At 41.3% G+C, this 23,561-nt stretch overlaps 1 protein-coding gene across 1 annotated transcript in view; it reads right to left on the bottom strand.

Moving 5' to 3' along the window:
• TFCP2L1 (transcription factor CP2 like 1) overlaps nt 1-23,561 on the bottom strand; it is a 39,160-nt gene that overhangs the window by 3,751 nt on the left and 11,848 nt on the right. Inside the window, exons 3-14 of the mRNA XM_083430938.1 lie at nt 16,372-16,448; nt 14,007-14,112; nt 13,354-13,460; nt 12,032-12,184; nt 11,597-11,707; nt 8,788-8,879; nt 7,269-7,317; nt 7,078-7,171; nt 6,235-6,325; nt 5,436-5,536; nt 3,269-3,411; nt 1,116-1,167 (exon numbers count right to left, since the gene is read on the bottom strand). Of these exons, the coding sequence (XP_083287064.1) occupies nt 1,116-1,167; nt 3,269-3,411; nt 5,436-5,536; nt 6,235-6,325; nt 7,078-7,171; nt 7,269-7,317; nt 8,788-8,879; nt 11,597-11,707; nt 12,032-12,184; nt 13,354-13,460; nt 14,007-14,112; nt 16,372-16,448 (1,176 nt within the window). The remainder of the gene's footprint in view (nt 1-1,115; nt 1,168-3,268; nt 3,412-5,435; nt 5,537-6,234; nt 6,326-7,077; nt 7,172-7,268; nt 7,318-8,787; nt 8,880-11,596; nt 11,708-12,031; nt 12,185-13,353; nt 13,461-14,006; nt 14,113-16,371; nt 16,449-23,561) is intronic.

Genomic DNA, 23,561 nt, shown 5'->3' with positions numbered 1-23,561 from the left:
CAAGAAATAATTTATGTATTGTAATCTTAGTACTACATTATGGGATGTGGATTGTTAGAAAATCCAAGTAGTTTTAGTCACATTACAAAAGAAAATAAGTTTGGTATAGTGTGGAAGGAAAGGTGACAGAACACTAGCTAAGAGAAATATATAAATATATGGGCAGAAGCAAAGGACACCCCAATGCATGGAAATGATAGTTTACATGAGGAGCTTCATATATGGAAAAGAATTAGCAAATGTTGAACAACTAAATAGATAGAGCCACTATGCCAACTTCCTGGCAGGTAGGTAGGTAGGTGTACCTTACCAGGAGGGGGAGTGAGAGAGACAAGGCAGCAGGGGAGTTGGTGTGATATAAATGCACTGGCAGAACAGTGCATACTTCGCTTCTTTGCTTTTGGGAACTTTCACGTCTCAAGTTTGAGGCCCCTGAAGGAAAGGGTGACACCACCCCTTTTTCTGTTTTCATAGTATCTGACTATCCTGTTTGGCTGTTTATGCATTTGTCATTTTACGTCTGAGGATTTTGGGACCCCTTAAGTGACTTCCAACACCCTTATTTTGGTGAAGGCAAATCCTACTATTGTGGCAGGAAATATGTGTATATACCGTATTTTTCACTCTATTGGATGCAGTTTTTCCCCTCCAAAAATTGAGAGGAAATGTGTGTGCGTCCTATGGAGCGAATGCAGGCTTGTGCCGGCAGGGAGAGGCTGCACGGGACTATGGCTTCTTTAGCCCCACACAGCTTCTCCCGGGAGGGAGAAGTTGCGTGGGGCTAGAGAGGAAGCCAAAGCAGCCAGCGCGATCCATCCCGCTGGCTGCTTTGGCTTGTTCCATAGCCGTGCACAACCCCTCTGGCAGGGAGAGGCTGCACAGGGCTATGTTTTCTTTAGCTGCATGCAGCCTCTCCCGGCAGGGAGAGATTGCGCAGGGCTAAAGAGGAAGCCAAAGCAGCGAGTGGGATCCTCTCCGGCAGGGAGAGGTTGTGCGCAGCCTGTACGCTGCTCTTTGGGGCTGGGGGGGGTAAGATTTTTTAAATTGATTTCCCCGTCTAAAAACTAGGTGCGCTCTATGGTCCGGTGCGCCCTATGGTGCGAAAAATACGGTACCTTTTAACGTCGTGATGACAAAACAAGATTCATCTTGAAAGTTTTGTACCATCTGGATAAAAAAGACAAATGGAAGAAATCTGCAATTTATTGACACACGCACATATTTTCTTCAGAAAGGAAATATACATTTCCTAATCAACAGGGTGCTATTAGTCTGAAAACAAAGGAACTGTCAGTGTACAGACGCCAGTAGGGCTATTCAAAAAGGATGTGCAACCATGAGGTGCTTCCTAGAGGAATTTTTGCAGCAGCATACATGCAAAAATGGTAGATAATCAAATGGTAGAGATGTGATGAGCTATAAAGCACACCACCCCAAAAAATGGAGGTCAAGGTTCACCTAACCAACTCCATTAGTCATGCCCATTGATTTCAATGGGTCTTCTGTATGTGTGACTTAAGTTGTGCTAGGTGTTATCATAGGTGATAGTCATTGACTTCCGTCTTCATAGGCTCTGCTTTCCTCCACACAACAGCGCTCTTACTCCCCAGTCACCTTCACACAGAAAAATATCCACCAAAATTAAGTCCAGTGCTGCACCCATACACCATATCTAATGATGCATGAAGAACATCCAATTGGTGACTGCTGTTTGCATCACTCTTGCTGCCCTGCCACCCGAACACAAAAATAAGGCAATTGTTGTTGTTAATCAGTAACTCAAGCATGTAATGAAGGGTCTCCTTGCACCCTAGCTGGTTGAGGCAATTCTTCTTCCCAGAGGCTGCCTTAAAACACTTCATGACTATTCAAACACTGAAGGTTTCAGATTCATCAGAGTGAAACGGTAGGGAGACTTTCAGAATAAAAATTGCAGGCTTCATCCACAGTTGCACTGGAAGCCTTGCTCTCTGCTTTAACTGTGTTCTCCAGGGGTCATATGCAATGAAGCTTCTTAAGTGATTCTAGAGCATGCAGCCCACAGCTTAATTAGAAAAGGCTGGGAATATTTGCCATGGAAAATATGCAGCATAGAACAGAATGAGACATTCGTGGGAATGGTTGGAAGCAAGTAAGTGGGATTCTTGCTCCCATTTGCATGACATCTTGTTGCTTGCAAGAAACTTGGATGAGGGCTCAAAAGGTTTTATTGTTTTTGCATAGTATTTTCCATGCTGTATATATATTTCAGCTTTAACATTTTGTTATCCAAGATTCCATGTGCCCTTCTCCCCCACCCCACTAAGTCAAAGTTAAGCAATGCTGCAGATTTTTTGAATGAGATTATAGCAAGCTTAATAAGCCAGCTTCATAGCAGAGATTCTTTAAAAATGAAACTAAATTTGGCAGAAGTCCTTCACCTGGCCATGCATAAGGGGGTTAGCACACAAACCAGATACTTTGCTCAAGCTTGTTGACGCTCACCCACTTTTGAACGCAACCATTAAACTAACTCACTGACAAAGCAATGTCAATGTGAAAGGGGAAATATTGGGTTCTCTGTAATTCTTTCTACTTTCTAGGGGTGAAAGTGATTGCATGTTTCAGTACCATCATTTTATCGGGAATGTGGTTGTACTGCATGCTTAAAATGTAATTTTTTATGTTCCCCAGATACTTCTATATTTCGAATTGCCTTTCAGTATCTGTGGTTTTTAGGCAAGGGAACAAACCTGAAGATGGAGACTAGCAGAAACAAAATGTTACAGAATCTGTAAAGGCAGAAGGAACTGTTCATGGTGCTGAAATCTTACCTATTGGCAACTTGAAATTGTGCCTATTCACTTGAGACAAGCACAACCTCTAAGAGTCAATTTCAAACATTGAGGCCAAGGCTGTGCACTATATGAGCTGAAATGAAGTGGAAGAGAGTCCAGGGAAAAGCAATGAATATGCCTTTCCCATCATTTCATTACCAGCTTTGTCAACAATGCTTGATAAGATGACTACTTCCCTTCATATCCATCCTTACCATAAAGTATTGTATAAACAGAAGAGCAAAATGAGCTTTATAATCAGGTTCTTCATATTGTGATCTTCACTGCTAACGCTGCATATGACATGTTCTAGCATTTTAGAACTCAGAGCCTCCAGAGCAAAACACACAATCCACAGCATTATGAAGGTCAGTCACACTAAGGTCAGAGAACAGGTCTTAAACACATCAATAGCTAGAACCAGATGGATGCATTCCAGTTAAAACTCTTACCTCATTGCTCACCAATACATGGATCCCTGTAGGTCCTTGCCGATAGATTCGGTTTATCTGCTGTGGGGAAATACTGTACAAGTTTGCAATCTTCTCCATCAATTCCACTGTTGTCAGCTCTTCTAAGAAGATAGCATGGTATACTGCAACAGTATTGGAGAAAGAGAAATATTTAGACGTGCACCAATGGATTTGCATATATTTAAGGGAAAATATTCAACTTTTGCAAAACAGCCCTCATTTGCTTTTGTCTTAGCACACACTAGAATATTAACTTAAGAGAAGAAAAGCATTTAGAAGCAACCTTTTAAGTTCACAATGATGACAGAAAGAAGTCGCCACCCAGTCATTACTTTTGCACATCTATGCATTTTTAATTTTGCAGTTCAGATATGAAAAATTCAAAACATGCATGTGATTAAAGATGTGCACTTATGAAAGAGGGAGTAGGTGTCCTTTTCATCACCAAAATAAGCACATGGGGGAGCTAAACTTTTCCCCACCTCACTTTCCCATGTTTGGGTGCCTTTGCCTCCAGCCAGCTTGGGGAAAACTATGAAGTAAGGCACAGAAAACTGTTTCTCTTTCCAGTATGCTCACTGATTTTAATACTACTACAATTTTTCTATTTTTCTTTTTAGCAAACATGTGCTCAGCCAGATTAGCCCCAGGAATGTAACCAAAAGCCTAAGTGTTGCTTTTAAATATGATAATCATTAAAACATTCAGAACATGCGTAGCAGGCAGGTTTAGTGTTTTGGGGAGGGGGCTGGTTTAAACTAACATCCTGACCCAACAAATCATTCATTTTCAACTGGTGGGTCAGGCTCCACAAACAGAACATACTCTAACCTCAAGGTGAGTGCCATTAATAGTAGTGGCACCACTACTATGTTGTGGGGTGGAAAAATTACCACTTCATAAGTTCATGAATGCCAATTGTGATATAATAATATTAGGCAAACTTGGCAGTTTCAAAGTTTTAATTAAGGTTTTTAAGGCGATTATCCTTAGCAAGAATGTCATTCTGCTTTTTCTTAAATTCAAACACTGTTGATTTTCTTGTAAATTTTTACAAGTACTCCAATAAAAAAAAACTATGTACTGTAACATTTAAAGCATATTAAAAGTGCGCTTTAAAATCCTCCCCTCTAAATACTTGAAGTAAAATATTTAAGGTGTATTGGGCCAAAAACATATAACATGGGATACCTTTTTTTAGCTCAGTTTCTTAAACAAATTTGCTAAACTAGACCACTCCCTGGGGCAGCAAGAAATTTCCTGATGCAAATTACCCTGATTTGCATAGGAAAATTTTCTGCTTCAATATTTGCTGGAAACCACTCATAACGGCCACCATCACTGTTTCCCTGTTTGGAAGACAATCACAGACTATAAAAAGAGAGAGAGAGTGTTTTCACAGAGAGGCAAGCAGCGTGACTTTTAACCATTCTGTAGCTGACAGGATTTCAGTGGGTAGAATCCTGTATTTTAAGATGCATCTGCCAAAATGACTCCTGATTTTTTTATATATAATCTGGTGACCCTAAGAAGAGAAGACAGCCACTCTCTCACACACTAAAATTAGCTTGAGGCGATGTCAGCCTAACCCCCAGAACAGTGCACAGGGCAAGGGGGGAGGTTATTCCATCTGGAAAGACAAAATGTTTGCACTGGTGGAATGATCAGGAGATTGTGGTGTTGAATTCCTCCCATTAAATGCAACCCTGTGTCTGTTCATACCTACATATTAGCTATTTGTGGTGTGTGGAGAGGTTATTTAACTTTGGGTTCATTCTGGAAAAGAGGAACTTTTGAAATTGATCATAATAATAGCAATTACATAGATCAGGGGTCAACAAACTTTTCAGCAGGTGGCCGGTCCACTGTCCCGCAGACCTTGGGGGGGGGGCTGGACTATATTTGGGGGGGGGGAGAACGAATTCCTATGCCCCACAAATAACCCAGAGATGCATTTTAAATAAAATCACACATTCTACTCATGTAAAAACACGCCGATTCCTGGACCATCCGCGGGCCGGATTTAGAAGGCGATTGGGCCAGATCCGGCCCCTGGGCCTTAGTTTGCCTACCCAGAGTTTTTCAAAGGATGTAGAGTTTATTACGAAAGGCTGGCAAGCTTTGCCAAAATGATCAAGACACTTACTACACAGATTAGCATCTCCATTCTCTCGTTTTTGATGAAGGTGAGACCGGTTTTGCTCAGGTTCCTGACATACATAAATGGTCATCTTGGGCCTTACGTTCCTACAGGCAAAACAATATTCTTTTCAGTATTGGCATTGTAAGAGGACACAACACTTCCAACTGGGCAAGGCGCTGCTCTGCACATGAAATTGGATAACTGTGTAGAGACCCAATTGTGATGCAAAGCCTAGAACAGGGGTGTGCAGAAGGTAGACTGGAATCTACTGGTAAATCAGCATGGATTCCTTTCTCCCAATTGCTCAGCAATAGAACAGTCTGCTACCATCACCAAATGATATTGTTGGAATGAAAAAAGCTGGGAATATTCAAAAGTATTCTTGGGGTGGAGGCGGCTATGGAATGCTAGTGAACTCAGTTCATTTCTGGTATTCAGAACAAATTCCTGAGCTCAGAAATGTTAAGTGTATGTCTTCTGGATCAGATTCTAGCTGGGCGATCCTGAGGTTTAGTAAAATACCAAGTGGACCCCACAAGCCCGAAGCCTGCCTGGGCTAGAGTGTCAAGACTGACTGGGAAGACTCGAGTTCAAATCTTTGTTCAGCCACAAAGCTTATTGAGTGACCCCTCAATCTCTCTCAGCTGATCAGTGTACCATCCCAAGATGCAGTAAATTTTTATTATTTACTATGTATGTTTACAGGGACACATATGCTTTTAAGGATCTCCCCACCGCACACAAAAAAACACACAAATTCGAAAACGCAGTAACTTGTGCTGTAACAGAAAATGTGACAAACCTTCCTTTAATGGCGTTATAAAGTCGAATGCCATCAGCTGGGCCACAAATCTGAATAAGGTCATCTTTGGACATCTTCAATAAGTCGGCACCTGAACATTTCAAGCAAAAGTCATTTCCCCCCAATAACAAGCTTCTATACAGAATCAAATTTCACAGGCTTGTTAAGACAGGTGCTGGAGGAATACAAGTTCTGATTAGAAAAAGCCAATACTGCAAGCAGTCACTTGACAAAGATATTTTTGTGCAAATCTATTGCATGTGTGGGGAGAGGAGAGATCCAGAAGGAAGTAGCCATTGCCATGGGCAAAATCATGTTACTTCTGGTCTCAGACACAAAAACCTGCTTCCAGCAGCATGTGCAAATTGAGCTCATAGTGTAACTAAACACAGAAGGCAAGGAATCTTTCACATTGTATAACTGACATCTCCTGAACCAACTAAAATGGCTGTCCAAGTGCATGGTCCTCAGGCACTTCTGCACTTTTAAACCCCAAATTGAAGAAACCAAGGAAAGCCCACCAGAATTTGTGTTTTACAAATGATGCTGTGCATGAAAAAATGGATGTACTATTTACTGCGGGGAGCAGGGGAAGGAGAGACGCATCACCTCTCTCCTGCCCCAGATACAGAATGTTGCTTCTGAGTGTTGGGAATATGCAGAATTCCCACCAAAAGAGCATAATCTTGAGGAATGGTGCAGTGTGAAATCAGCGTGCGTTTATTTCCTATTAGGACTATCCATACATATTACTTAAAGTCCATATTACTTAAAGAACAGAGTTACCCCCTTGAAGGAACATTAGGAAGGATAAAGGCACACGGGCCATATTAACACACATACCTGAGAAACTTGAAAAGAGTCTACAGAATGGACTAAACCTATTTCGCTGAAGCCACTGCTGAGCATCTTGAATAGAAGCAGAGGGAAGGAGATGCTACATTGCAAAAAGAATAAGAGGGTCTTGAAATGAACTGTTCACCAGTGTCCTAAAAAAAGAAAAGCACCACATTAACATGATCTCAACTACTTACGTCATTGCTGGGAGGCAGGAGCTCCGCCTGGTGAGTTGGAGAACTGTTGCTAAAAATTGTACAGAATTGGGAAAGAAAAAAGGATTTTTTTTAACGTCTCTCCTCAGTAGTGCTGGTTGTTGTCCCCCACCCCCACCCCCACTTCTCTCCCTCTCTCCCACCACTCCTCAATCTTCCATCCAATTTAGTTAGATTGTCAAAAGTTCAAGCCTAGTTCTCTAAGGTTATTGGTTTCACCTCACCTAAAAATTTCATAGGGCTATACAAGACAAGAACTAAGAATATGAATTCCTAGGTGGACTACAGTGGTACCTCGGGGTACAAACACTTTGGGTTACAGACTCTGCTAACCCCGAAGTAGTACCTCGGGTTAAGAATTTTACCTCAGGATGCAAACAGAAATTGCACGGTGGCTGCGCAGCGACAGCGGGAGGCCCCATTAGCTAAAGTGGTACCTCAGGTTAAGAATGGTTTCAGGTTAAGAACGGACCTCCGGAATGAATTGAGTTTGTAACCAGAGGTACCACTGTATATGAATGAAACACGTTCCAAGTACAAGTTGCCTAATCAGGTGTTCAAAATAACAGCCCATGCAGAGATCTCCTGTTTGTTGTTTCCACTAAGAAAAGTCAAAATTAGGAGGGGAGGGGAGTTTTATTTTAAGACTTAAAGAATTCTTTATTCTTGGCTAATTTAGGATTAAGGAGACCAGAGAGGTGCAATGGTCAAACTAAGATCGGGGAGATGCAAGTTCAAACCTTCATCCAATTACTGGGTACATTGGGAGTCCTTGAGCCAGTCACAATTTTTCAACCTAACCTATCTCCCAGGATTAACGAAAGGATAAAATGGGGAAGGAGAAGCAGAGAACCATGTATGCCACCCTGAACTTCTTGGAAAAATAACAAGATATAAATATTTATTTATTCCATTTATTTTTTTAAGAAACCCACCTCCCTTACACCTGCCAACAGTAGGTATAAGTTTAAAAGGGAATCTCTTCTATTCCATCCATAGGAGTGGGAGAGATGGGACAGGCCATTGCTCATTTCAAGATCTTTCCATTGTAGCTGGTTATTGCAACAACTCTGTAATTAAAACTAAGGCCTGAGCTTGTTTTTTCTCTCCTCCCTCCCAATCCCCTTTTCCTTTTGTTTTGTGCCTCTTAGGTTGCAAACCTGAGGGCAAGAACTGTCTCATCATTGACATTTATTGACATGAGTCATGCTGGGAACCTGCTTTGGCTGAAGAGTGGCATGAAAATGCTTTAAATAATTTAAATATGCAAGTACCTTTCAAGCGAGTGGGAGCAGTAAAAGAGCACAGCAGTATGTCTCGCAATCTCGGCAAATAATATTTAAGTTTGGGTTGAACTGCAGGCTCCAACATAACACTAAATGGGAAGTTAAAACTTCCTTATCTTTTAAACACAGGCGTGTGTTTTTTTTCTTTTTATGAAACAAAAACATGAAACTGGGGCTCCAATGTCAGCTGAAAAGATAAAATATTTATCACGTACCCATCTCCAAGGCTGAAACTGTTTGGAGAGCTGTTGTAACTTGGAGACGGAGCGTTGTTCACTTGATAAGGCACATCTGGCCACGGGGAACACTGTTTAAACAAAACCAAATTAGGAACATTAAGAGCATGCTTCAAAGGGGAGTCAGAAACTGAAGTCCAATTCTCTTTCAAAACTACTTTTTATTGCACCTTCACTAGTGACAACTAATTGTACATCTTTATTAGTGACAGTCTATCATCATCACCCCCCCCCAAAAAACCACCCTTGATTCAAACATTTTTTTCTTTTTCTATTTTGTTCTTTTTCTAGCAGAGGGTTACTAGAAGTCAGCAGCTCTGCATTGGAGCAAGGAGGGGGGCAGCGTGCCAGTGCTTTCTTCCTGGCAACAATATACCAACCAAGACAGGGATGGGGCAGGGAAAGGTGGTACCAAGGCCAGGGGTACTTTGGGTTGGTAGCAAGAGACTAGCCTAACACCCTTCTTTCTGATATGCTAGCTTTGCACAAATTCGAAAGCATTCCAAAAGGTTCTACCCATTCAAGTACAAATAATCATAGTACTTGGTGTTAGCCCAGAAGTGGTGGTACAAAACAGTTAGTAACTTGGGAAAGTTACATCATGGAGAGTGGAGTGATAAATGAATGGAACCAATGCACTTCAGCAGAAAGAACTAGCATTTTGTACAAATATAGCACCAAATATGATCTGTCGTGATTCACTGTTGACAGCTCAAACTGTTGAATGATGTCAAAGGAATCAGCACACAGTATGGGTCTTACAGGAAAGATGGCACAAGGCTATCAAACCAAACAAACAAATGTTTTCCCTAGTGTTTTTTTCTTTGCTGGCGTACGATCAGAATTAAGTCTGTCTAAATAACCTGTTAAGAGCCCAGGAACCTTCTACACAATATGTCTACTGTTTACAATGATAGTAAGGCAATCCATAACATTCCCTAGGATTTCTTTCCTCAGCAAATGCAAACAAACATTAGCAAATATTTAACTCTTTAGTAACAAGGGCCATATGATTTCCTGCTTCAAGGTGCTAAAGGCCATTCCTGTCAACAGCAGGTCACCTTAATCTGGCAGCTCCTTAGAAATAGGTCACTTTCTATGTAAAGGTCTCATGAACTGTGGGTCACATTATATTGCAGCTGACTAAAACATGTACAAATAAAAAGGGTTTTGTGAATGAGAAGCAAATTTGTTTCTGCTCCTCTTTAAAACAAATAAGAAGTGGTGGGCTAAAGTTACTATTTAATCTGGTGTTGCAATGGCGTGAACTTTTAAGATGTCAAAATGCACTGAAGTCTAGCAAGCAAAATGCTACTTAACCTTCCTAGGAGACTCAGAGGAAGCTTATGTCATTGTTGAGCATACAGTTCGAAATTGCTACATTGACTGGCCATAGCTTGTTAGTACATCATGCACAAGACTAGACTGTTTTGTACAGCCTTGGCTTTGGTTGTGTGTGGCTGCTGCCATGCGCAGAATCAGACTTTTATGCCACTACAAAGGCTCCTGGCCAGGATGCCAAAGTGTGCGGTTGCTTCCCAAGTACTTCCGAGCATCAATTATGTGATCAGACTACATGGTGCATTATTTCAATGAGAATAATTAGAGAGGTAAGGTAGGTAGATGAGAGGGAAAAGATACATCTATCTTTCCCTACCTCGCAGAATGGCACACAACAGTTTAAGTCCATTGCTGAATGCAAGGGACTGAAAGTTCACAGAGCATACTGCAGAAACATCTCCTGCAGCAAGTTACAGAAGCAAAACACCCACCAGGGCAGTTTAGATAAATGGCCAGTTAAAACATGCAGGAGCACTGCCAGGATCAGCCTCAGGCTCACCCCAGTTTGCAACCATACAGATACAGTTCCACAGAAACTGGCACCAGCTAAAATACCCATTTTTTCCCTCCAGGTTTTTGTGGATATGGGCAGCAAGAAACTGAGCCACCCTGTATTGTTTTCGTAAACAGATTAAGTGATTCATATTTGAGATTTTATTTATTTATTTTATGTTTCTATCTGAATGTGACCCATCCCAAGATCACTTACAATTAAGGGCAGGGCAGGACATAAATCTTACAAAAAAAATATATGCACAAGCAGCTACATGGGGCTGCTCTGGCACCCATGATCACGGCAGCACTTAGAACTGGGGGAATTGCTGCAATCCTGCATGAGCTTGCTAGCTCACAGAGTCTTATCTCCATGTTGTAGCTTGTGTGCTCAGTCAAAGGTTATGAACTAGCCTCCTAAACATAATCTAAAAACAGTCCACTCTCAAAAATATCCTACCAAAGGGAGCCCCTACTAATGGAAGTATGTATCTCTTTTCAGACACAGATGTTGGTTCCAACCCATGAAGTGAAAGTCTCTTAACACTCTGCACTTGTTCTGATTCTTGTGTTCACTCCTGAAAACCTGGTGAGTTGAGCCTAAACAAATATGGATCCTCACATCTTTGGTAATCTCATGAACACTGCTAGCCTGTTGTGTCAAGATTTGAAAATACGAGACCTGAAAGCAACAAACCTACTTTCAGATCTTTTGTTGGACTATGACATAAGGGAAGGCTCATTAGATGTTTACGGTTGTACTGGAAACCTACACGGGCCAGGTTGAGTAACACTGGTTGAGTGTTTCTAATTTTGAAACAGTCAATCACATATTTATTTATTTTTCTGAAAAGATAAATACTGCTCCTTGCACTGCAAACTTCTAAACTTTGAGAGGGAATCACTGTCTCACACCTGAGTACCATTTGGCATTGCAGCAACAGACCTACCATACCTCTGTCAGAATGGTTGTATCATAGGATGGCTGATATTTCTCCCTTTCTTGAGTAGTTTTCTTCTCCATTTTTTCTCTGTCTGTTTTCTGTTTCCTATCTGCTCCTTTAGGCTATAAAGCACACAGAATAAATAGTTTTAAGCCAACAGATAGTGCAGCTATTTCCCTTGATAGCCAAACAAAAGTGACACTGAGATTTGTGTGGTTTAATGAATGAACACATCCTATCCACATTGAGTAGTATTTGATCATTACGGCCAACAGCCTAGTCTTTGTATTATTTATCTGTACTGTATTGTATTGTGCTCCCTTTAGAAAACTGAGTGTTTTAACCTCATAACAAGCCTGCAAGGCTGAAGAGCGATTTGCTCATGGTCACCAAGTGAATTTCATAACCAAGTGAAAACTGTTCTGAAAATCCCACAACCCTTGTACCTTAAAGACTTTGATCTGGCAGCTTGCAGAATGCAAGTGGTCTGTGTATTCGCCATTCTCATTCTGTTTGAAGGTGTCCATTTGTATCCGGAAGGGTACGCCTTTCTCTCCCCCATGTTTCCTCGGAGTAAATTCTGTACTAATACAATGCACCTAGTGAAAAAGGAATGGTTTGGCTTCAAGTTCCCAGAACAGCGCATTTGGTTTTATTAATAAAGAAGAGCTGACAAGCCCCAAGTAGGACCAGTGCAGACTTCTAGCCTGTCCATTATCTATAGTCTGTGGACACACCATACCTTTAAGCCACATTTGACGCAGATTCTCTCCCTCTACCTCCAAAGAATTCTGGACACTGTAGTTTATTAAAGGGTGCTGGAAATGTTGGGTCGGTGAGGGGTAATTTAGGGCCCCAGAATTCTTTGACAGAAAGAAGGTGTTTCCAAGGTATAATGCATACGCTGCCATAATCAAGAAATCAGCAAAGGCTACAGTGAATGCTCACTCTCACCAGCTCCTTTCTATCAAACACAATTTTCCCCTTAACAACTTTCTTTAAAAAAATAATAAAAGAAAAAGCAACATTGAGGATTACATTTGCACCAATGTTCTTATTCCAACAATCTCTTACAGTTTTGCAAAATATATTAGTAATTTGGCACTGCCAGCTGATTTTATTTACTTCTTTGTTCAGTTGATGGCGCTTATTTTCAAAAATGATATCAGTCTGCACAACTACCTTTCACCATTACAAGCCACAATGCCAGCCAGATGAAAAGTGATGGCTTATTGGACTGAACACATTCCTAATAAGTAATATCCAGAACTACTACTGGGCAATGAAGTTAAGTAAAAGGATTTCTACACCCTGCTTGAACAACCATCAAAATGTTGCTAGTTTGCTTTGGCCTAGCCAGCTAGGGTGGAAAGGTTTTGTTTTCACTTATTACTTGAAAAGGTTTGATCTTTCTCCCCTTAATATGTTGGATATGTTTCGTTATGGTATATTTGTATTATTCTTTCTACTTGTATTCCTATTATCTCTTCAAAATCTACTAGCGCTGTAGGCTTAAAAGAAAATTCAGTTATGTGAAATTGTTTTATTTGAATCTATGTAGCTGTCAGTAAAAAAAATAATAATTAATTGTCCGCATTATATGACAACAAGAAACCAAAGCTAGAGTGGAAATCTCCCATCCATTCTGGTTTGAAATTCTCTGTATATACTCAATGAAATATGTGTCCCAGAAGATTTTAAAAGGAGAATGTGGTGTTTTGTTTTGTTTTTTTAAAAAGGAATAAAAAATAGAATGTTATTTCCTTACCTGAATGAACGCTGATGCTCTCTTAGAGGGATCCCACAAAAATTCTACTGTATTCAGCTGTGTGGGGCTGGCTCTGGGATCTAGGATGCCGACTGACAGTGGGATATCTGTAGAAGAAAACCCCTAAAATTTTAAAAAAATTAAAATTGAAGAGCAGAAACAACATTGCAATATAATCACCAGATGCATTCGAAAAGTCAGAAAGAAACATAACAAACTCCATTTTGCATGAGAATCAATCCCCCCCCCATCTTGCTGTGACTGCAATTGTAATGTCATTTCTAAATAGTATTCTCATATTAAGAACCAAAATGGATGCTTAGGCATGATGTCATTTAAGATGGCTTTTTAACCACAGTGTTTTATGTTGTTGTAATTTTATTGATTATGCAGTGTTCTGTTTTGGTTTTAAGTGTAAATTAGTTTTCAACAAAAAAAGTGGGATATAAATATATTTACAATGCAATACATACCTACATGCTGGGGGCAGTAGAAAAGATACTGTAAAAAAATATAGGATGCTCTGATTCCATGAGGAAGAGCATGACTTGATTTAAAGCTTGCAGTTTTACCACATGAAAGTGCCTTGAAGCAAAATATTGTAGATAACTTCAGGAAGCACCTCAAAGGACAACATAATGAAAAGTTCTCACCTATGTCAAGGATGCGATCTCCTGGCCGACTCCACCTCCAGCCTTCGAGCTGCTGGTGCTCCGTGTACTGCAGACGGCGATCATGGAAAACCACACGAATGATGCTCTGTTGAGAGAGAAGAGGAGGGTTGAAGTTACTGAAGTGATTCAGGTACATCTTTTTTTTTAATGCAGACAAGCTCCACTTTTTTCATGCAGACAAGCAAGGCGATGTAGCTCTCTACAAAGGTCACCCATCACCATATACACCAAATAGACTAGGAAGAATAATGAGAAACTGAGAGATTTTTGTGTCTAAAAACAATCCTATAGATAACAACTTTGCTGCTACTATATCAGCCAGCTTGGCCAAATTAATTTCATGCTGTAATTGACACCTGGGGAATGTTTTTATCCTTCTGTTGAAAATACACCAGTGGCCAGTCACCAGGATCAAGCTGTAAATATGGCTGAAGGCATAGAGCATTTATTCTGTGGGGTACCAATGTCATTTGGCTAGACCTCACTTCCCATTTACAGAAGTCTTGTTTTGGTGACACTATCCAGGAAGGAGATTTGAAATATTTTGAACATAAAACTTGAAAACCTAAAAACAAAAGGATTAGATCATTTCAAAGAAATGTAATAAAATTACAGATGTATATGCTGGATGCTGAGGGGTGGGAACCCAAATCTAAACAAAAAACCAACAACAAAACAACCTGCTTTTGCAATATGCAGTATGAATATCAGATTTTGCAAATGGCCCCTTTCTTTAAAGCAAAGTCATTTCATTGGAACATTTGTTGAAGGGGGAAATTGGTCACTAGAACATCTGTATCCAAATGAAGAACCCATGAAGGAATGGGCGTGAGACTCAAAACTATTCATCCAATGACCTATTTGCATTGATGATCTTCCCTCCTCCCACGTATCTCGGGATCCAGTTGCATTTTGTGAGCAGTGCCTATGACATGAAAGGTGGACCAGGATAAGAGATTCCTTATGTGGATTCTACAGTGGGATCTGTGATGCTTATTGCAGCTTGCTTTACGCAAGGTGGGACTCTACAGTGTTTTGCTAAATGCTTGTTCACATGCTATATTCTTGAGCCCAAAGACTGGGTTTTTAAGCCAAGGAGAAATGTCAAGTTAGTAAACTCTTCATAAAAAGACTGGTTTAAGGCTGTGCTGTATTGACCCCCCTACTCACTACATCTATTGCCACATACAAGCAGGAAAGGAGTAAGCACTGGATGCTGCTGTCAAAGGCCACACCTTGTAGATAAGGATCATGAGTGGTGGCAGCAGCAGTGGTGAAAGGACAGATAGCTAAACACCCTTGACAAGTCATGTATTTACATGCAGAAAGTTATTAAATACCTTTTCCATTTCGCTTTAAATCAAACACAAGATAATACATCTCCCAAATAAGGATCAAACTATATGTTTCACTTTATGTGTAGCATATAGTTACATGTCTTGCTTTACTTTATCTGTGGAGAGGGAGATTTTTTATTGGGATTGCAACATGCAGGTGTGGCTACCCCCAATCTTCCGGGGTGTCAATGGGCCCTTTCTCTCACGCGCGATTTTTACTAAGCCCTGTAGCTGTTGGGGAGGATATTTGGTGAGTTGCATCTAAGGAGAGAAAGGGTAAACCTTATGCTTCCCAACAACAATTCCCCTCCCTTCCATGGCTGGAATAAGAATTAAAGAAAAGCAATATATGTAACTGTGGGAGTACAACATGTAGCATGTGAGCAAGCATTAAGGGTCTATTCTGTATCCAAGACATGGGAATGGGAGGTCGGGGGAAGAGGTCTATATCAGTGGTTTTCAAAGCTATGTACTCAGGAATGCCATGTGCCCTTAAATACTCATTGGGGCATTTTGCCAACAAAAACAAAAAACAAAAACCATGATAATAGACATGATCCCCCAAGTTACAATTTGTCCATTGTGGCCTATGTTTCTCTGCAATGTGAAGCTCTGAGGAATGTTGGACCCTGAAGTCAGCACTGAGGCCTAAAAGGCCAGGCCAGAAAAATGCTGTATACTAAAAAAATAAAACAACACCCTAGAATAGACCCCAGAACTCTTAAAAACACGTTGGGGATTGGTGAGGTAAATGTACTATTTGGTCTTTTATGAATAACAGATGTAAAAATTATTCAAAGAAGACAGGAAAAACAGAAATCCACTGGCATGTACTGGGCTCCAGAACCCAAACTGCCAACTCCTGCTTGAATCGAAAGGAATTCAGATCAGAAAGCCCCTTCCCCCACCCTGAAGTCCTGCCCTCTCCCTAGTCAATTCTCTTCCAATGGTATGACCATCTTATTAGAGTGTGCCTGTATGTAGCAGCAGGAAGAAAATCTCCTTACCTTTACATATTTTGTGTTTAAATCTTGAAACTCTCCCAATTTCCTATTCTCAAGTAGACGGATTTCATAAGACTGACCTAGGAGTTCAAGGAAACATTTCCAAGGTGTTTAAGTATGTTGCAGGTTAAGCATGTTGCAGCAAGAAGAGAAATAGACAGTTGCACTGGCATCAATCATGCTTGGTTGGGAAGGGTGATTTTTTCCCCCTTTTTGCAATATAGCACGTTTCTCCCAGGAAATGGTCAGGCATTATTGTAACCTCTTAAGAGAGGAAGACTGTGCCAGATTATCCATTTGGAAATTTAAAAAACACAGTGTCTTCAAATTCCTTAGCACTTTCTATAAACTTGTCATGTATGGGGGACCTAAAGCATATTTATGGTCTAATTAGCATGTCTGCTTCTGGCAGGAAGGCATCTTCAAGCAGTAGGTTCTGAACCACAGACCACTGGTGGTTTACAAGCCCACATGAAGTGTTCCATAACTGGTTTTGTGTTTGTTGGCTGGCATCTCCTTTTAGCATTGGGATGCACTGTGGAAAAGAGTGCTGTCACAGTCTTGGTTGAATATCTAAACTCTGGATCTTTCCCTCTAGTTGTTTGTGAACAGCTGTATAGACAGGCAGCTTCTGCTGCTGCTCTCAGTCTACAATCCTAAACAAGCTAACGTAGCATCTATGAACGCAGAGGGACTTCTGAGTAAACACACTGTTACATGGTGCCCCAATCTCCGAGAAGTGAGAGATTCCAGGGGTTTCAGGCGCTTACCCAGGGTTCATGTTTCCTTTGGAAATGAGACACAGCAGACTGTGGATATATGGTTTATTTATACATATAGATAACCTGAGCCTACAATGAAAGCATTCACAGCAGTAACACCCCAAAAGGGTTTTGCTTCTGCTATAGCCACAGTGGCTTTGGATTCAAACAGATGCCAGCCATGGCCCTCTTTCTCAGCTTCTAGCTTGCTGCGTTTAACAGACTGCAACCCTAAAAAATGCTCTCCCTTCAAACTCTGGCCTTTGTCCGGCTAACTAACAGAGCTAGAGGAGGGGCCACTCCCAAGGGCCATCTGACAGAGTGCCCTCTCTCTAGCCTTCCAAAAGGCCCATTGCCTTCCCTTTGTTGTTGGTTAAGGGCTGATCGCCCAAGTGATTTCCTGAACATGGGAAGCTGGTCTGGCCTGCATTTTAACATTTTACTGAATCCAGTGTCTGGCAGCCAATTTCAACACTCCCAAGGACTGAGTAAATTCTAACACTTATTAGACTCAGAAATTTAGGGGAATCTGCCCCCCACAAACTGTGGCTTCCACAACTCATAACACAATACATTGCCAACTGCACTGTCAGCATCCTTAGCAACCAGGAAATTAACTGCTGATTGCTCAGAACAGATGATGCCCACCAAGAACCGAGGCAGCATCCTAAATGATTGGCTTAATACAATGGATGCACAAAGCCTTAGAAATATATGTTCTTTACAGAACAGTGATGGTAGAATTGGGTCTACCTCCTGTTCTCTCAGCAGCCAAGTTTATTTACTAACTCCCATAGGATCCCAACTCATAGATTGACAGGCTGACTTCTTAAAATCACTCCCAATAAGCACAGTCTTTTAGCATACAAGTTTTCAATAAGAATATCTGAGGCATTATTTCCAGATGTACAGATCTGTTCTGCTTTGGACTTGCTAAATGTTATTAGAAACACAGCTGTGTCTGCTCAGTAGACTTATCAATATGAGGCAAATGGTCTAGTCATCAACTTTCAACACAAAGCTAGTCTTTTTAGACTACTTATATGTTAAAACAGCCAACAACAATTAGCATCTCTCTCTCTCTCTCTCTCTCTCTATATATATATATTTAAAAAGGTAAAGGTAAAGGACCCCTGGACGGTTATGTCCAGTCAAAGGCGATGATGGGGAGTGGTGCTCATCTCGCTTTCAGGCCAAGGGAGCCAGCATTTGTCCACAGGCAGCTTTCCAGGTCATGTGGCCAGCATTACTAAACTGCTTCTGGAGCAATGGAACACCATGACAGAAGCCAGAACACACAGAACTGCTAGGTTGGCAGGAGCTGGGACAGAGCAACGGGAGCTCACCCCATCGCAGGGATTCGAACCGCCAACCTTCGAAAGCACGCCAGTGCATGTAGCTAAATAGGTACCGCTGCGTCAGGAAGGTAAATGGCGTTTCTGTGTGCTCTGGTTTCTGTCACGGTGTTCTGTTGCACCACAAGCGGTTTAGTCATGCTGGCCACATGAGCTGGAAAGCTGTCTGTGGACAAACGCCAGCTCCCTCAGCCTGAAAGCGAGATGAGCGCCGCAACCCCACAGTCACCTTTGGCTGGACTTAACCGTCCAGGGGTCCTTTACACCCACCCACCCCTGATTGGTGATATAATTTAGTTCTGAATGCAAAAAACCATTGTTTAGTAAACAAATATCAGGAACAAGAGCAAAATGATAAATACAATAAAATCAGGGAGCAGAGCCACAGGAGCTGGTTTTTCAAGTTCCTCCTGCAGCCACCTCCCAACCTTGCACAAGAATGCAGATCAATGTGTAACAAGACAATCTAAAATGGTGATCAGTTTTAAGTTCTGGTTTGACCAGTGGCGGAGTTGACTCTCCAAAGTAAAATGAAATGGCCGGTATATCTCCCTCCTGCAGAGAAAAGAAGAATGCTACTTTTCTGGAACTCACTCCAGGGACAATATTTATTCTGATAGCCTTAAAGTTCTACAGAGGATTGCAACCATGGAAATTATGACATTAGCTGTGGCTGGACAAACAGCTCAGGAATAAAATGGAACTTTGTGCAAAAGAGAGAGGCGGGGGGAATGTAGTAATTTGCAAGCAGAGGGAAGCTGTAACTTAGTCTCATGATTGGCCCTACTATTAGGCAGAAGGAGGTGACAGGATCTCGAGCACCATTAAATGCTGCTATGTTTTCACCAACAGAGAAGAACAGCACCATTTGGTTTTTCAAATACTGTATGACATATCTTCTTGGATCTGCAGTATTATTAGTGCTGGTCATGGCCTGGTCTGAAGGCACATAACACCTTATAAAGTTAAGCAGCTCTGGTTGCAATCAGTGTTTCAATGGCCAAGGGAAACTCCTGGGAAACTCATATATGCCATCTCAAATGCCAGGATGGAAAGGCAGGATAAAAATGTTCTAAATTTAAAAATATTGAATAGAAGGATTTCATTTGTGGATATGGTTAGTAACAGTGAGTGTGTGTGTGTTGGGTGTAAACTTCCTCCTAACCAGTACCAGCCTAAGTCAAGGGTCTCCAACCCTGCACCCACAAAGGCCTTCTTTGGTGTCCCTGAGATGAGCCATAAACCACAGATTCTCAGCTTTCATTTTTTAAAAGAAGTTTCTAGCATTTTTTAGAACCTGAGATGTGAGGCAAAACGTACAAATACCATTCTTCTTTTTTAAAAAAGTGAGAAATTAGCCTACCCACCCTTTCAGTGTTTTACTTTACTCCTTTCCCCCGCCCCGGAAAATATTCCTGCAGATGCCTATTGGTGAGAGAGGTAAAGATACATTTGAGAGAGAGAAGGAAAGATGGCCATGTGATGTGTGTGTTTGCAGAGGGGGAGAAGTGGGAGATTATGTATGTATGTATGTATGTATGTATGTATAGTCTGTGAGAGGGAAAAGGGTGTGGGTCAGAGACAGAGATATCTGTGTGTGTCTGTGACCTGTGGTCAATATGTGTGAGACTGTGTGTGTGTGTGTGTGTGTGAGAGAGAGAGAGAGAGAGAGAGAGAGAGAGATCATGTGTGATCTCTACAATCAGGACCACCAGGACATAGCTGACTTCCTTTAATTGAGATTGAGGTGGGGAAACAACAATTACTGTACTCTCTGTGGGGAAATGATGGTACTCTCTAATTTTGTGTTATGCCTCCACAGCAGCCATTTTGTGTTTGGTGCCCACAACACTTTACCAAAGTTCAAAATGTGACTGCTGATCTAAAAAGGTTGGCAACCCCTGTCCTATGAGGTATTTGTGAATCAGTGGAAAAGACATGACCATCCAGTGGACAATCCTTTGACAAATTATAGGCGGTTACCCAATTGAAATTTTAACACAGAAAGAACTGTGGCAACAAAGGAAGACTTCATTGAGGCACAGAATACAATCTGCTGTCACCTATCCCCATTAGACAAGGTAGTCCCATTATAGCTTTGTTAAAAGAACATCTTATGTACATTTGTAGCTTAAAAGGTGTCACCTCTAAAACTGGCCAGTGTATTTTTAGACTCAGCCACCAGTCTCAGTTTACCTTTCTGCTGCAACTAAGGAGTGTCGAAGGACAGGTTAAATAGATCTGATGAAGTGATAATCAAGGGAAGGCATGTTAGATCTAGAAGCTAAACTGGTCTTTTATCTATGAAAAGACTCCCTTGATGTGACCAATGCGCATTAACTGAATCAACCCAGGCAATGAAATGTTACATTCCTCTTTCAATTCAGCTACACGGTGTTTCTGTGTATGGGCTTGGGGCCAATATGACAGTTAACGATGTTTCATTCTTAATACTTTGGCAGCTTGAGGCACTGCATTCTTTCAAGCAATGCTTTTATTCACTACATTATTAGAGGCTAAAAAAATAAGACATAAAGAACCTTGTACCTACAAAAGACATACAGCAGGAATGGAGTAAGTGATAGTAAAACTATAAAATGAGTATTACATTTTACAGATGCCAATTCCTACAGGATGTAGCGACTGAGATAACCACAAAGTTAAGAGTTTAATCAGGCTACCATTAGTGGCTTACTACTCAGAGGGTGAACCTGCACTGAGGGTCATTGAGAACAACCACCATTCTGCTTTCAGCCACCTCTATCTGTATCTGTGTGTGTATATGTATGTGTGTGTATGCTTTCAAACTGCTAGGTTGGCAGGAGTTTGTTAAGGGTGCTGAGAGTTGTTATAAGACCCCTATTCCCCTCACAAAGCTATTGTTCTCAGAGTAGCTATGCAAAGAGCTCTGAAAATTGTAGCATTAAACTGCTTTAAATGTATAGTGCAGACTGGGCCAAAATTTGGAAGTCAGCAAACTAAACATTTATGTGTTCCCATGACTATTTGGTAGTCCAAGAAAGCAAGTATCATTAACTCCCTTCTCACGAGATCTAGACATAATAAAGATGGTGAGGCAGTACATTTTTAACTAGCCACTACAGAGGACTAGGACAAGATCAGAGGAGGACACCCCTGAAGCAACAGGCATTTACATAATACTTCTAAGAAAGCTGAGTATAATGTATAAAGTGCTGCTCCACAATAAAAGAAAGGTAGTAAAAACAAGCCAGGTTCACAATGTTCCTGGGCTGTATGATGCACAGCAACTCCACCTGTCTTTAGAAGGTGGTTTATGGGCTCTTTGTATTTAATAAGACTATTTTCCTCCTGCAATTTAAGCCATATAAATGTAACAGCACTCCATTTAGGACAAAAGAGATGCCTGCCTGCCAACAGTTGGGGGGGGGGGTGACAGAATCAAATCAAATATTTGAAAGATCTGTCCTTCTGATTAAAGTGTCTGTCTTTTACATTTTTGCTCATGGCAAGCATGCTTCTGCCCTCTGGCAAGTGTGCTGAGCCTCAGCCTGCCTCTCAATCTTAGAACTTGCAGAGATGGGCTGGGATTGTCCTAATAGTTGCACAGCAGCCCCTTACCCCTCCTCTCAACCTCAAGAGCTGGAGGTAGTTCAAGAGCTGCTATGTTGTCAGGTGGCAACCAGCACATCTTGAATATGCAGAGGCCAAACCAACACAAACATCAATTCCAGATCTAAGCTGGTAAGGGGGAGCAGGGAGCTCACACTGCAGTGACATGAGGAGGTGGCCAGGGTTCCTAGCAATCATAATTTTTTCCTTGGTTGCCAAACTTGGCCAACATTTGTTGCTTCTCTGGCTCTTTGCAGTAAGGAAGGGTGAATTAGTGAACTGTACTATTCAAAATGGCTCTTTAGAAGTCTATTTCTGCTCAGGGGAACCAAACTGTATGTTCTGCTCCCACACTATTTTGCACTGTTTGCTGCTTTTTCTCTCTGAAATGCTTGAAACCAGTTATTTTCACATAGAAAAGAGCAACCATTCTAGTCCCATCTCCATCACTCCTTTGTGTTCAAACACCTTGCATAGCTGAGGTATTGCACTTACGATGGCACCCACCCATTTATCCTTCCTAGGATCCAAACTATTACCTTACGATTAGGAATCCAATCATTATTTGTGGTTGTCTAGACCCCCTGCCAGGTCATCTGATATACGCATGAAGGACTTGCGGGAAAAGGGAAGTTGTCTTGCATTCTTTCTAGCACAGCCTGCACAGATTCATGTCTGCTGAGAATATTGTATGCTGATTGCATCTGAAGCATCTTGTCCCTTTCTAGAGGAAAATAGAGGGATGCAGCTATATCTGTAAAGGGTACACTAGGGCCCACAGGCTCCAGTGGGGCTGGGTTTCCATTGCTGTGTTAATATGGGGATTTGCTGGATTTTGTTTTTTAAAAAAGATCCAGTATGATTAAATGGGTCCTCTTGAAATGGCATGACTTTTATTCCCTTCAGTTGCCACCAATTACATCTGCCTCCACAGAATCCTCAGACTCAGCGTCTTCACTACTGCTATGGTAAAAACAAGGCAACCACAGATCTTTATGAATCCTCATGAGTTTTACAAGGGATCCCCCAAAAGTCACCATCATAGGTAAGCTCTGTTTCCACAGATGTAAGAAAGGGATGGAGGGTTTTTGGTATCTTATGTTGCTCTAGACCCATTATTTTTATAGTTTAGTCCAGGGCTGTCCAGTTTATATAGTTTAGTCCAGATCGATCGCAATCTACCAGTCGATCACGGGATGCCCCTGGTTGATGGCAGGATCCTCCCCCTATAACTAAATACCTAGAACTAAAAGGTAACCACGCTTGCTACGTTGTGTTGTGAGGAAATGGAATCACTGGCCAAACAAAACTTATGGGTTCTCAAATTTAAAGTCTTCCTAGATCAAGAAACTAAGAATGCAAAAGGGAGCCTTTAGCAAAATTAAAAATACAAACACCATAGCAGCAGCTCTTTTAAAGTAATACATTATTTAAGATACCAATTGTGTAACATTCCTAATGAAGAACATTTACTTGAGCAATCACC

The sequence above is a fragment of the Podarcis tiliguerta genome, assembly GCF_965153285.1.
Source record: "Podarcis tiliguerta genome assembly, chromosome: 1".
Lineage (NCBI taxonomy): Eukaryota > Metazoa > Chordata > Lepidosauria > Squamata > Lacertidae > Podarcis > Podarcis tiliguerta.
The sequence above is the reverse complement of the archived record's forward strand: the minus strand, read 5'-3'. Positions and strand labels throughout refer to the sequence as shown.